The 13,715-nt window shown below is 47.7% G+C and overlaps 5 protein-coding genes across 5 annotated transcripts; 2 read left to right on the forward strand and 3 right to left on the reverse strand.

Annotated features, from left to right (window-relative positions):
• Window positions 1-107: 107 nt before the first annotated feature.
• On the reverse strand, window positions 108-1,172 carry SPPG_05926 (uncharacterized protein). Its single transcript, XM_016754134.1, has 3 exons — window positions 968-1,172; window positions 363-895; window positions 108-302 (listed from the first exon to the last, which is right to left on the reverse strand). The coding sequence occupies exons 1-3, from the start codon at window positions 1,140-1,142 to the stop codon at window positions 183-185; spliced, it is 828 nt and encodes a 275-aa protein (XP_016607010.1). The 5' UTR covers window positions 1,143-1,172; the 3' UTR covers window positions 108-182.
• Window positions 1,173-1,216: 44 nt separating this feature from the next.
• On the forward strand, window positions 1,217-3,632 carry SPPG_05927 (uncharacterized protein; the record flags this gene model as incomplete). Its single annotated transcript, XM_016754135.1, has 4 exons — window positions 1,217-1,591; window positions 1,646-1,715; window positions 1,790-2,878; window positions 2,943-3,632. The coding sequence occupies 4 exons, from the start codon at window positions 1,217-1,219 to the stop codon at window positions 3,209-3,211; spliced, it is 1,803 nt and encodes a 600-aa protein (XP_016607011.1). The 3' UTR covers window positions 3,212-3,632.
• Window positions 3,192-6,578, reverse strand: SPPG_05928 (AAA family ATPase, CDC48 subfamily). The gene is made up of 15 exons (XM_016754136.1): window positions 6,239-6,578; window positions 6,108-6,150; window positions 5,849-6,025; window positions 5,593-5,765; window positions 5,238-5,522; window positions 4,914-5,181; window positions 4,633-4,848; window positions 4,508-4,578; window positions 4,358-4,453; window positions 4,154-4,297; window positions 4,010-4,099; window positions 3,795-3,944; window positions 3,585-3,731; window positions 3,442-3,528; window positions 3,192-3,371 (listed from the first exon to the last, which is right to left on the reverse strand). Exons 1-15 carry the CDS (start codon window positions 6,569-6,571, stop codon window positions 3,258-3,260), a joined length of 2,394 nt encoding a protein of 797 aa, XP_016607012.1. The 5' UTR covers window positions 6,572-6,578; the 3' UTR covers window positions 3,192-3,257.
• A 112-nt stretch (window positions 6,579-6,690) lies between these two features.
• On the forward strand, window positions 6,691-9,449 carry SPPG_05929 (diphthamide biosynthesis protein 2). The gene is made up of 7 exons (XM_016754137.1): window positions 6,691-6,878; window positions 6,972-7,084; window positions 7,150-7,227; window positions 7,292-7,437; window positions 7,501-7,868; window positions 7,923-8,064; window positions 8,153-9,449. Exons 1-7 carry the CDS (start codon window positions 6,711-6,713, stop codon window positions 8,821-8,823), a joined length of 1,686 nt encoding a protein of 561 aa, XP_016607013.1. The 5' UTR covers window positions 6,691-6,710; the 3' UTR covers window positions 8,824-9,449.
• On the reverse strand, window positions 8,920-13,675 carry SPPG_05930 (uncharacterized protein; the record flags this gene model as incomplete). Its single annotated transcript, XM_016754138.1, has 26 exons — window positions 8,920-9,009; window positions 9,069-9,182; window positions 9,243-9,360; window positions 9,413-9,583; window positions 9,645-9,748; window positions 9,810-10,037; window positions 10,096-10,338; window positions 10,407-10,580; window positions 10,639-10,711; window positions 10,772-10,908; window positions 10,977-11,093; window positions 11,169-11,273; window positions 11,337-11,459; window positions 11,533-11,591; window positions 11,674-11,753; window positions 11,812-11,962; window positions 12,037-12,073; window positions 12,132-12,246; window positions 12,316-12,377; window positions 12,445-12,573; window positions 12,636-12,743; window positions 12,804-12,990; window positions 13,049-13,143; window positions 13,209-13,301; window positions 13,356-13,584; window positions 13,662-13,675. The coding sequence occupies 26 exons, from the start codon at window positions 13,673-13,675 to the stop codon at window positions 8,920-8,922; spliced, it is 3,156 nt and encodes a 1,051-aa protein (XP_016607014.1).
• Window positions 13,676-13,715: the final 40 nt, after the last annotated feature.

Raw genomic sequence — 13,715 nt, forward strand, 5'->3', positions numbered from 1 at the left:
GGGGCTTTGCTGATGCGGTGGCGCGGCTCAAATCGCCCTTGCACTCTTTTGAATGCCCCGACCAGCTCCCAAAAAACGTTCCAAAAATATCAAAGCAACGACGACAATGGTAAAATGCAATGGATTCGAGTTGTCACAGTTATAAAAGATACATTGTATGCAGTGTAGATTCATAGAGCCCATCAGCTTCCCCCCAATTGATGTTGTTCAAGCGATCGTTCAAACTTTTTGAATTCCTCTTGGGCAACGGCCTCGTGTTCGTCCAGTACCTGTTCAACACCCTGTACCTCTGGAATATAATGCTACACGAAGGCATTTGTTAAATTGATATGAAAGAATACATTATAACGATGTGATCTCACCATCAACATGTTTTCGATTCCGTTCTTCAAAGTGACTACAGAAGAATCACAAGTTCTGCAGCTTCCCTGGAGCTTCAGCTTCACAATACCATTTTCAAATCCCTTGTATTCAATATCTCCACCATCATCCTGAATTGTGGGCCTGATTCTGGTGTCCAAAAGTTCCTTAATCATCGCAACGGTCTCGGAATCTTCAGGGAGAATTTCTGTATCTCCTCGTAATAATCCATTCCCCCCGTCTTCTCGCATAATTGGTTGTCCTGATGCATAAAAGTCCATGATGCTTCCATAAATCTCTGGCCTCATTAGCTGCCAGTTGGCGTCTGGGTCTTTGGTTATCGTGATAAAGTCCGGTCCAAAAAAGACTGATTGGACGCCGTCTATCCGAAACAGTGCAGCTGCTAGAGGAGATGCCAAGGAATCACGAGCCGAGACGAACTCGGCAGTCGCGTTTTGAAGAACAGGGACGCCGGGTTTGAACTTTAACGATCCGGCATTTGGTGTTGACTCTGTCTGTATGAACATGGTTCTCTCTAATTTAAGGAAACGAATATATCATCAGGCTCCATTTTCTGAGCGGACATGTCAATTGACAGAATGCTTACTCTGTTGTTTGTTGCGGTGTGCGACGGGGAATGCATTGCCGCGAACTGGGGCGGGTCTTAGAGCGTTGGTCGAGAGGAGTCGAGGGGCAGTACACTGAGCGATACGAACAAGACATGTTTGAGCCCTGCGGCCAGCAAGAGTGCCTAGACGAGCAGATAGCGTTGCAGACAGCATCGTTTTCCTGATCGTTGTCTAAATAAAATCCTTGGATTCCTCATCAACCTCCACACTATGTCATCGTTGTTGCCATGGCAAAGTCATCACATCAGCAGCGATTGTTCATCTCAGACCTTCTGCACATTATGCTCTCTCGCATGGGACGAGGAGCTTTTAGACAAAGTGAAATACATGTTTGTCGTCTGTTTTCTGTGCAAATCAGAGGAAACGCTGCATATTGCCGTGCAGTTGGCAGCATCCCACTACCGAACCGGCGGATAGCTGCAATCTCAACAGCGAGTGGATATGAAAGTCTGCTACCATTAGTGACAAATGCGACGACTGTAACCGGAGCATCAAAGGAAGATGTTCACCTGGGCCCCTTTGAGCGACTGGGTATAAGTCCTGAGCTCGCTGCTAATCTGGCTCGGGAAGGCATCTCGAATCCTACTCAAATCCAAATTAAGGTTCGTCTCAGCAGTCGCTCTCAAAACGAAACAAAGTCCTGAAAATCGCTGTAGGCAGTTGGTCCAATATTGGCGCAAAAGAATGTTATTGTCACCGCAGAAACCGGATCGGGGAAAACTCTGGGTAATTTCAGTCCCGTGCAAAAAGAATAACACCAGGCACGCTTTATGCTGAAATCTCCTCTTATGGCTGTCTAGCATATTTACTGCCGCTGCTCACTCACCTTCTCCAACATGCGGACTTGTCTCCTTCCCGTCCAAAATCGGGTTGTGCACCTTTCTCACCTCGTTTGTTGCTTCTAGTTCCCACGCGCGAATTGTGCGTCCAAATGCTCCGCGTCTTGCAATCCATTACAAAGGGTCTGAATGTGACAGCAACCTTACTCCCGCCACCCCCATCGGTCCCGCTCACGCAAATCAGATACCCGGATGTTGCTGTATCCACACCAGCAGCAATTGCCCGCCAATTTTCCAGCCCTCGTTCTATCAAAGAGCTCCTGTATAGAACTGACGCGATAGTGGTGGACGAGGCCGACTGGACAGTGGCCGACCCGACTGGGTGGAAGTTCATTGCGCAGATGGCATCAATTAGCAGGAAAAGGGAAACACTTGAGACATCTTCCGTAACCCCTATCCGGAAGCTCCAGTTCATATTTGCAGCAGCAACTCTGCCACCGATCAGAGCAGCGAAAGCAAAAACTCCGCGAGCTCTCATTCAACGTACATTTCAGGACGTGATTACAGTGGGCACAACTGCCTTGCATATGCCGCCCGCAGGGTTGAAGGAGCGGTTTATTCGTTTGGTTGATGCTGATGACCAAACGTTGAGCGATGATCAGGAGACGCAGACCAAATGTAATGCACTGATGGCCATTCTTGTAGATGCGATGAGAAAGAAAGCGGAAGCAAATGTCGTTACGAGCGATAAATGGCTTGTTTTCTGTAACTCAACCAAGCGGGCAGAGCAAGTTTTTGCCGCCTTAAGTGCTACGCAAGATGCTATCATAGCTGAGAGTGGACTTGGTGTGCCTTCCATGGCATTCGAGGTGAATCTCGTTCACGGGGACGTGCATAGAGATGAACGTGGCACCACTGTGCTTAACCATGTTGTTAAAAACAACCACAACGCTCAACCTGTGTTCAAGATACTCGTCTCCACCGATCTTGTGGCACGAGGTCTGGACTTCGTGGACGTTTCCACAGTAGTTCAGCTGGATTTCGCTCGAGACGCGGCTACGTACTTGCATAGAATAGGACGGACGGCCAGAGCCGGCAAAGCAGGACAAGGTACTGTAGCCCACGGGAGTGTTTTGTTCTTCCATGTCTCATGTTACTGACTTGGATACACCAGCTATAAGTTTCGTGTCTCCTAGCGATTATCGTTTGTCGGACTTTGTGGAACGGGCATCTAAAGGTGTAGCAGACTCCAAATTGCAAACGCATGCGCAGTTTCGCACAGCCCTTTTGGGGGATGCGGAAGTGCTACGAGAAGATGACAACGACCGGACCCCGTTGACTGCGTTGTTTAGCAGAAATCGGTCTTTTCGGAATAAGTTAAGGAAAAAGCAGATGACAAGGCACGACAGCCTCCAATCAAAAATCGAGGCTGGACAAGCGTAGAACGCACATATTATTCCCTGACCATAAATTGTCGATATTGTAAATACTATACACTTCTTAACCCGGATTGCATCCGGAAGCGATCATAAAACTGAATCATCTCGTCAGTAATACGGGGAGTGACGCTGCGGATGGCTTTTTCGAAATGTCGGAAGTGCACCTGATGACCACAAAGTGTCATAAAGATCAGTACGGCCCCTCTTATCAATGTCAGCACATCATGGTCTGACCTCGGACGCTTCCACATTTTCTTCCATGGCACCCATCGCTGCTTCTTGACATATTGCGACACATTCGGCGCCAGAGTATCCTTCCGTCTTTTCAATGCGATAGAATGAGCCATTGTTGGGAACACTTTTATGGGTTGACATACCATTTTCGCCAACTTATCGGCATCGACGTCGATTCCACATGCCACCCGACGTATTTGTATTCTAAATATCTCTTTTCGTGAGCGGTAGTCCGGCGGAGATACGTATAATATTCGGTCGATTCGACCAGGTCGTAACAATGCGCTATCCTATGAGACAGCAAACGTGGGAAACCTGTGCGGTGGATCACGACTTCGATGAACAAAACTTACAATGATATCGGGCCGGTTAGTTGCTGCCACTACTGTTACATTCACCAAGGGCTCAATTCCGTCCATCTCCGAGAGCAGTTGTGACAGTACCCGATCAGCAACAGATGCTTCTTCACCTCCTCGCCGAACCGCCAACGCGTCGATCTCGTCCTTTGGGGGACATTTGGCATGTCAGAAAAGTATTGCATGACGCTCAGGTCTCTATCCACACGTACGAAGAAGACAATAGAAGGAGATGCCGTCCTCGCTTTATGGAATACTTCTCGTACTGCCCTTTCCGACTCTCCGACCCATTTGCTAAAGAGCTGGCATCCTGTCAAATACTTGAAGTCCACGACTCACTACGCAAGGGAACGTACCTCTGGGCCCTTGACGGCGATAAAGTTCAATCCCGCTTCGGTAGCCAATGCCTTTGCCATAAGAGTTTTACTGCAACCTGGTGGGCCGTACAGCAAGATGCCTTTGGGTGGGCGAATGTTGAATCGCAAAAATGCTTCCGGATGCTAAACCATTGGTTGTTCCGTAAGATCGATTCTCATGCATATCGGGTGTTTGATGCTTACCTTCAAAGGCCATTCGACTGCTTCTTTTAACTTCTGTTTTACCTCTTCCTGGCCTCCAATATCCGACCAAAGAACTTTGGGCACTTCAAGCATGATCTAGGTGGCACGCATTAAGACTAGCTCGACACATCCCTCCATGCCTGCACCCACCTCCCGCATGGCGCTGGGCCGAATTTCGTTCATTGCAGCCGCAACATCGTCGGCATTGATACACAGCTCTTCTAAGTGGTGTCAGTGGCAAGGTCTGCCGGTGCATTTAGGATCTGGGACACTACCTGTATCTGATACGTGAGATGGTAAACCCAACATGTCCGACGTGACTCGATGAATGGTTTTCAACCCCGCTTCTCGGCAAACAGCAGCGAGATCGGCACCGACATATCCATGCGTAGAGGCAGCAATTTGGGATATTTCGCTGTCAGTTAAGGTGTGGGGCACGCGCCGAAGGAGGGTTGTCAAAATTTCCAGCCGGGCCTCGGCACTAGGTATACCTAATGGATCGTATAACGACCGTTACATCTGCGACGACAATGAAGATTTGATTTACGGACGGTACCGATTTCAATTTCTCGGTCGAACCTGCCAGGTCTTCGCAAGGCTTCATCAATAGAGTTTGGTCTATTTGTTGCTCCCATTACCACGACGCGACTTGGATTGGCTAATTTCGCTACATCCGCTCCATCCATCAACGTTAGCAATGTGGCGACAATGCGCTTTTCGAGTTCACTGGCCGAGGAATCACGTTTCGGACACAAGGCATCGATCTCGTCAATGAAGATTATGCAAGGCGCCTTCTGTGCTGCTTCATCGAAAATGTCCCGGAGCTGAATATCTAATCTGAATATCTTTGTCTGACATGGAATGGACGATTGACATATACCCTAGCCTCTGTCTCTCCAAAGTATTTGCTGATGACCTCCGGGCCGTTCACAGTAATTACATGCGCTCTCGTTTCCGCAGCCACAGCGCGAGCAATTAACGTCTTGCCTGTGCCTGGAGGGCCATACAGCAATACACCCCGAGGAGGCCGCAATCCAAATTGTGTGAAGCGCGCTGGATTTTGCAGCGGCACTTCCACCATTTCACGCACGATTTTCATCTGCTCGGCTAGTCCGCCAATTGAATCATATGAAATATTGGGTCGTAAGTCCTCTACTGGGTCTGCCTAAGTAACCCGAAGCCAGTTCACAACACAGTCAAGTATGCAATGTGGAGGAAAGCCAAGTATTAAATACCTGTTGAAACGGGAGTATTGACACCTGGGTTCTTCGCGAAATCCGGCAAGGTACTGACGAGACATGTTGGCCATTGTCCCCTTCAAGTCTAACACTTTCTATTGTGAATTGCCGCAGTTTGCCATAGTAATGGAATTCGACGTTATTTCCTTGTACAACGTATTTGAGGTCAACTATGGGTGATCGGAATTGTCACATTTTAGCAATGGAGCGGCGATACGTGTAGGCCAGAGTCTATCTGTCATGACCGTCCTACCAAGCATCTCTTTTGCATATATTGAAAGCATATCATCAATAGGAAAGCTCGTAGTTGCAGATGGCCGGAGAGATATTCTGTGTGCTTCAGCTACCGGTGCAGCGACCACCGTTAGTCTCGCTTTCGCTTCCAGCTCAAGATTTGCGCTTTGCCTTAAGACAGCTCCCAACTGAATAGCTGATTCAGAAAATGGACAAGGAATTTTCATATTCAACAACTGGCATTATCCGTAGCTGAAAGTTCTACCTAGTCTACCTACTTTGACGAGGAACAGTCATCGATGGCCAGACAATGCCTATTGCCTACGTCACAAAGGTAAGTCCTCGGACCAACACCAATTCTAATAGGTTCCGCTGTAATTGACATGGCATATCTCCTGTTTTAACAAACCTTTGCGCAGGACATGCCCGACATTACTTTGGATTCCCGCCACTGCTCCACCCACACCTCTTCGCCAGCCCTCCATCCATGCTCTGCAGCATCCGCAACATTCACAAGAACACGAAGGTGATGAGGCCGGGCATTCGCAGAGGACGGTGGGGGCGAAGGACTGACAGCGAAGGCCGTTTGGAGTTCAGTTGGCGCTGGTGACTGAACAGCAAGGGGGGTAGGTGAGGAAGGACTACCGGGCGCAAAACGTGGATAGGGTGATGGCGACAAAGATCCCGGCGTTCTTGCGCCCGTTGATTTACGGCCTTTTTTATTCCGTGGAGTTGAGGACATTGAAGAGTTCAAATGTCCAAAGCAAGTTCAACCAATCTCTGCAGCACAGTCAGCTTCGCTTGTTGCCATGGAAATCTACCATCCTTCCTGCAAACCTCCAGATCTCCAACTTGACCTCGTTGCGAAACCAGAAAGCATCATGACGTCCGTTCTCAATGGGCCCACTAGTTTTGCCGACGACGGCAGAACTGTGATTGAAAGAAAGATGGACACCGGGACAGCTCGGCAAAGGTCGACAGGTGTCCTGGGTGGGGACTACGAGATCGAGCGCACCAGCCAGGTTATAATAGAACGAGGCTATTCCAAGGTTAGCATATACTGCATTTTTCTTGTCAGGATCGCTTTTTCCGTCTTCGTGCAAAATATTAACTAGTTGCATCATCTTATTTTCGCTCGAAAGATCGCTTTGCAGTTCCCTGACGAGCTTCTTCCTGACTCTGCAGAGGTGTCTACGGCACTAAAGGAACGCACGGGGAAGGAGATTTTCATACTGGCAGATACCACCTTTGGAAGGTACGTCTCAATGCTTATTTGCGTGGATTTGAGAGTATGATCCTAAGCCTGCGTTTATGAAATAGTTGTTGCGTCGATGAAATCGCTGCAGAGCACGGCAACGCAGATCTGGTTGTTCATTACGGGAGGGCTTGTTTGAGCCCGTAAGTCTCATCCATGATTTTCGATTAGCTATCATACAGGCACGCTAAAAGAGCTGTTTTACAGAACGTCACGTTTGCCTGTGTTGTACGTTTTCGGGAAAGCACCCATTGACGTTCATGATTGCGCTCGGGCGTTTGATCACCATTTCTCTGCACAACGGAATCAACCGGTTTTGCTGATGTATGATGTTATGTATCATCATGTGATAAGTATGTGCTATTTGCTCAAATGCAGATGCTCGGGAGGTTCTAATCCGGTGTGTTCTTTTCCAGTTTCCTTGATGGAACTTTTACATTCGCACGGGTACACCGATGTACTTCAGACGGAAGTCGAAACGGAACTTTTTGTTCCGCCCAAGCTACAGGCCACCGAGCTGGACGAACAGCGCACACCCTCACCGACTTCGAGCGAGTGTTGTGATAAGAGCATGAGATGTTGTAAGGAAGATCTGCGTCGCTCGCCTCTCGCCTCGACCCCAAGTGAAGTCACGGAGACCGACGAGAGTACATGTCGACAGAGCGCGTGTGGTCGTCGTTTTACCATCCCACCACATCGCACGCTGGCTGACTATTCTATATTCTATATCGGTGGCGAGAGTCTAACTTTGACCAATATCATCCTTACAAATAGTCGAAATAAGGTATTCAAGGCAATTCCTTCAGACTGGAAGCATTTTCAAAACGTTACTTCTTAGGTATTCTCTTATGACCCCGACACGGGAGTTCACCGGGAGGAGACCGGAGCGCAAAATAAATTATTGATGAGGCGATACTACATGGTGCAAAGTGCTAAAGACGCTAATGTGATCGGCATTGTTGTCGGCACTTTGGGAGTTGGTAAGTTCGGATGACGCATTGAGGGCTATATTTCAGTTTCGCACCCCCAAAGACAGGTGCTAACTGTCGTCTATGGGCCACCAAACAGCGTCTTATTTGTCAGTCATAAACCATATAAAGCGCCTGATCATCGCATCTGGGAAGAAGCCATATGTACTGGCCGTAGGAAAGCCCAATCCAGCAAAATTAGGCAACTTCCTTGAAATCGACTGTTTTGTCTTGGTTGCTTGTCCAGAAAATTCTCTTCTTGACTCTCGCGACTTCCTGCGGCCCATTGTGACACCGTTTGAGCTTGAGCTGGCCCTCGTAAGAGGAAAAGAGTGGACGGGGGATTACGAGACTGACCTGACAGTTTTGGCGTCTCGCTTGCAGTCTGGCGCAGATGATTTCGACAATGGCGCTGATGACGAAGCATCAAGCGATGAGGAACCTTACTTTTCACTGGTTACCGGTGGTTACAAGCAAGCTACGCGATATCTATCGACTTCAAACGTGCCGACACGAAGCTCCAGATCCGTCGAAGATGCTCCAGGACAGCTCACCTTGCGCAATGCTGAAACAGGCCTAACTAAGCTTTCGACACAAAGCGCTGCGGCGCAGTACTTGAACGAGAGGAGGACCTTCAGGGGTCTGGTGCCAGATGTGGGGAACACTGATGTAACAGTAGCTGTTGATGGGCGAAGAGGTATCGCCCGGGGGTACGTCGGTGAAACAGGGAAGAGCGAACAGCTTAATCAAACGCATGACACAAGCACATAAAAACTTTTTACATTAAGCTTCTACTCGGTACTAGTTACAGAATGCGATCACCGTATTTCTCGGTAGATTGCGATAAATAGGGCTGGGCAGAATATGCTATGCCGGCGGTGCTGGTTGTGGCGTTGGCAGCGGGGGCAGCCGGGACGAATTCAACGACGGGTACGATCGCGAATTTGACTTATTCTGCTATCAAAAACAAGTTGAGCGACTGCGCCATCGACTTTGTACGGCACTTTCATACTTACTCTGGTTGAAAGACCTATTGGCTGAATGACTCCTACCACGGGCGCCTTGTTGAAGATCTTGTTGAAGTTGGCTTCCCGGTTATTGAGTTCCAACTTGTAATACTGGAGCTCCTCCTATATCAGCTGAATTGAGCCTCTGCTACAGCCGCCTTTATGGAGAGACAAGGCTCGTACCATTAACGCTTCGATTATTTGTTTTGCTTGACGCAAGTCCTCTTCAAGCTGCGCTATCCTCTGCACGTCTACCTCGCGGGGTTCGCGGTTTATGTACTTGATATCAGCTTCGTGCAACCTGTCGGTGGGATTGGTCTCTGTACATAAAGCCTAATATGACTTGAACCTACTGATTCTTCTGGGTGGCAATCTGCTTTTTGAGATACGTCTGTGCGTGCTCAAACTCTCTAAGCATTTGTTGGACTTCCTCAATGTGTTGTTCATTGTTACGGCTGATCTCTTGCTTTTGCTGATCCAGCAGATCTTCGCGAAGGGCAGCCAATTTTGACTCTGACTCTTCCCTAACATTGCGGCAGACGATGAGCTTGGCAGTTTGCAGGCTGCGGAATGTATGCAGGTTACCTAAGGTCCTCAATCTCCGCAACTCTAGCGTCAACGTCCTCTCGCAGCTGCTCAATCACATTTAACTGCTCAGTAACTTTCGTCCGCAGGGCTTCCCCGATCGACTAGCGGTGGGTAATGTCAGCGAGTTCAGTCACCCCCGTGAGCTCATTTGGGATCATATACCTTCAAGGAGATCACCTCTTCATGTAGGCTTTTGATGGCGTCTTCCTTGGAGTTAATCTCGCTACTATGTTGTTTCTCAAGGTTCTGGAGCTCAGCGGCGTGGGCTTGCTGTATTTCGGCGACTTTCGCATTCCGATCTTCCAACAACCGCTGTCTTAATGCCAACATCTCCTGCTCAAACTCCATCTTGAGATTATTTGCCTCCACCAGCCGAAGCGCTTCTGCTTCCTGTTACTGACAGTCAATTGTTTGGCACAAGCATGGAATATCTCGGCACTAATGTCACCTTTTTCGCAGCCATATTGGACATGGTGTGAAAAGCTCGCAAGTCATCCAGCTGGCGCTTATGTGCAACATCCGCCTCTTCTCTTTCTGTCTGCAGTTTCTTTTCCAGTTGTGCTAGGGCAATCGTAGAGGCCACTTTTAGCTGCGTTTCCCGACTCTGCACTTCTATCTCCCATGCTCTTCGCGCCTCCTGTAGCGCATTGTCATGCTTTTCGGCCAGGAGGATTAGTTCTTCCCTATATTTCTAAAAAACAACAGCCAATATGCGATCAGTATAGTGTCTATTATTCCGCAAGCAATATGTAACATTACCCTTCCCATGTCTTGAATCTGCTTTTGTAGCAGAGCTTTTTCTTTCTCAAGATTGGCGGCTGTTCCTTCTGCATTGGACACCATTCTTTGCATCTTGGCAATTTCCTTCTGCTGGGTAAGTCGAATAGCCTGAACCTGCTCTTCATGGTCTTTTTCCTTTTGTGCCATGGCCGCCTGCATACAGAATAAGATACATGCAGGTCGGCAATACATGATTTGAATCCATTCTCACCTGCAAGTCCTGTGCATGTCCTTGATTTAGCGAATCTCGTAGTCTTTGATTTTCGAGTTTTGCTTCCAAATCCCTGGAGAAGGTCAATCACTATGTAACCAGGTAGCCCTTATCCTTTCCATCGAGCCCGAACCATGCGTCCGCTAGATCCAACTTCTCCTTTTCGAAATTATCTCTCATTTCGGTCCGGATTTGTTCATCGATATGCACCATCTTTTGGAAAAGATCAGCTTTGTCAACCTCGAGTCCTCGGATGGTCTCGCTTTGATGCTATTGCGTATGATGAATAGGGTGCTCGGCGAGATAGTTTTCCTCCCTGTTCCATCCTCGCAACAAACCTGAATTGTGATAAGGTGCTTTGAAATCTCCATCATTCTGTCTTCCAGAGTGGAAGTGACGTCTTCCAGATGGTGTGCTAGATCTGCCATTTCCTTCTCCTTGGTTTTCAGGAGTTCCTGCGTTCCGAGGTCATTTGGTGAATTTAACCGCCTTATAAATGTTGCGACACTATAAAAGACATGCGAACACACCTTCAAAGCCTCCTCTGTGTCTTTGGCAGCCCGCTGCAGCTGCTCCATCTGTCGTTCGGATGCTTCCCGATGATCCGCAAATTGCTGCTGTAAGTCAACGATTTCCTGCGGGGTGTGAAATATGAGACTCAGAGAAGGACGCATCCAAATTGCCGAGCACTACCGTACTTGAACTTTCTTTTGAAGAGCCTCATCGTGCTTTCTCTGCGCTTCCAACAGCTGCTCAGACATTTCCGCAGTAAACGCAGCTTGTAATTCACTTTTTTGGAGTGTTAGGGACGTTGCCAAAAGCTGGAAAGCCGGCGTATAGCTTGAGAACCTCTGGAAACAAAATCGATAATGACCTCCGGAAACACGAATGTACCTCTTCGTGTTTTAAACGCTCGGCTTGCATTTGCTGCTCCAATTCTTCGTACGCTTTGGCTGTGCACGAAGGGGAGACGGAAAGGTTGGCATTTAACACTCGCTGTCAGTTAATGAGCGAACCAGCTGACCCTAAGGCAACCTTGCGCAAGGAATTTCCTTTCATTCTCCATCTTCTCTGCATCATATAGTTTCATCTCTTCTTGTAGTTTATTTAACGTTCTATTTATAAATTTAAGTGAATTTGACGAACTGAGTCAAGATGCGTTCTCGTACTCACGCTAGCGTCGTTTGATGTTGAGCGGTAAGAGCATCCAGATCTGACTTTATGCTTGCCTTTTCATCGGCCTCCTGCGTCAAAGCAACCGACAAATCTGCGAGTTGCTTCTCTTTTGCGTTTGACAGCATTTCCAGATTCCGCGTACGTTCATCTGCAGACATGACAACGTCAATACGACCATCAACCTGTTGACATATACAGCGTGGAGAGACATCGAAGCCGCACCAGCAATATTGAGCTTCGTCACCATTGTTGCAATATCCTATAATGAAAAGTATAAAGTGCCTCGTCCTTCCCGCACAAGCACCTCCCGCATTCACCTTTTCCAAACTACTTATACGATTGCTGTAGTCTTCGAGCTTGATTTTCGAATCGCGCAGTTTTATTGTGGTCTGATTTAATTCACCTTCAAGCTCCAAAGCCTGATCGCCTTTCCTTTGGCACCACAAAATAAACGTCATACGACGTAGCAATGTCTCCAACCCAGAAATAGTCAATACATACTGTTGCAGGGTCTGCTTCGTTTCCTTAAGGGCTGCCTGACTTTCTAGAAGCCGTTCATGCTCCTGATATCCCAAGATGATTAATTGATACATTCATCGTATCAGCTATCGGCTTTCACTCAGTCAATACCTGCTCATATGCCGCTGTGAGCCTTGTTTCCAGTGTTTTAATCTGAGCTGTACTGTCTTTGACTTGATCATCCAAAGCTTGCCGCAATTGCTTAATTTCTTGCTGCTGGAACTTGATTTCATCTTGATGCTTTTATTTTGTTTCATATTGAGTATGATGTTGGTACTGTGACTATTGTCATGTGTACCCACTCGACTTTTGACTGTTGAGACGGCATCTTTGAGGCTATCATCAAGTTTCTGTCTGTCATCGTTCACCGCTTGAAGTTTCTTTGTGTACTCGGCTCTGAGTGCCTCCAGCTGTAGGGGATGTTGGCGGTCGTGTAGTATTTACAGCAAGAACTCAAGGTAAGAACTTACATCGACAAGACTTTGCCGTTTGACCTCTTCCAGTTCTTTCTCGTGTTTATCGGACTGCTCTTGCAGCATGGACTCATAATTGGACCGTAACCCCGATGCTTCTTCCTCTTCTTTGCAGCGCAGCTTTACAGTTTTTTCCATCTCTTGCAACTGCTCTTCATGCGTGCGCGCTGTCTCTATCTTTTCTCTTTCGGCTCGTCAGTTTCGCAGGCGGCACCCGGCAACATAGATAATAGTTTCCAAACCTTTCAGCTTCGTTAAGAGAATCTTCTAGTTCCGCTACCCTTTGTCTAAGGGTGTCTAAACCCGCCTCATGCGTGGAGATCGTTTCTAGATAGGACTATCCAATGGAAATCAGCATCACAGCAAGCAGCTGGGGATTCGCCTGTAGACTAATTGATCCACCTGAATCACTTCCTCATGTGCTCTGAGTTTTAATTCACCATCTTCTACTTTAGATTGCAAAACTTGAATTCTACTCTGCCCGTCCTCAACAACCTGACAAAAATCATTAGAAACTCTTCGGAAGATCTATATAGGTTCCGTGTACACCTCTTGTATTTCATCTTCGTATGCTTCAGCAAGACTTTGAATCTCCGTTGTATGATCTTCATTTTTGGTATTCAGATAGTATATAACTTTCGTCAACTGAGCAATTTTCTTTGAAAGTTTATACACGACATCGGGAGGGGCCGCTACCCCCTTTGCAGACAGACTTAAAGAGGAAGAGGATGATGATTCGGCCAATTTATCTCCTCGGGACCGTCTAATGGAAAGATGTCTTTGACATGGCGACCAGCACGCCGTCCTTGGAACTGGGCAACTCAACGACCTTTATCGTTCGGAGATCTCGCTGACTCAGCGACTAACATGTGACACCGAGGACCAGGTCCTGGATCTTGTGAACCGCGT

The sequence above is a fragment of the Spizellomyces punctatus genome, assembly GCF_000182565.1.
Source record: "Spizellomyces punctatus DAOM BR117 chromosome Unknown supercont1.10, whole genome shotgun sequence".
Taxonomy (NCBI): Eukaryota; Fungi; Chytridiomycota; class Chytridiomycetes; order Spizellomycetales; family Spizellomycetaceae; genus Spizellomyces; species Spizellomyces punctatus.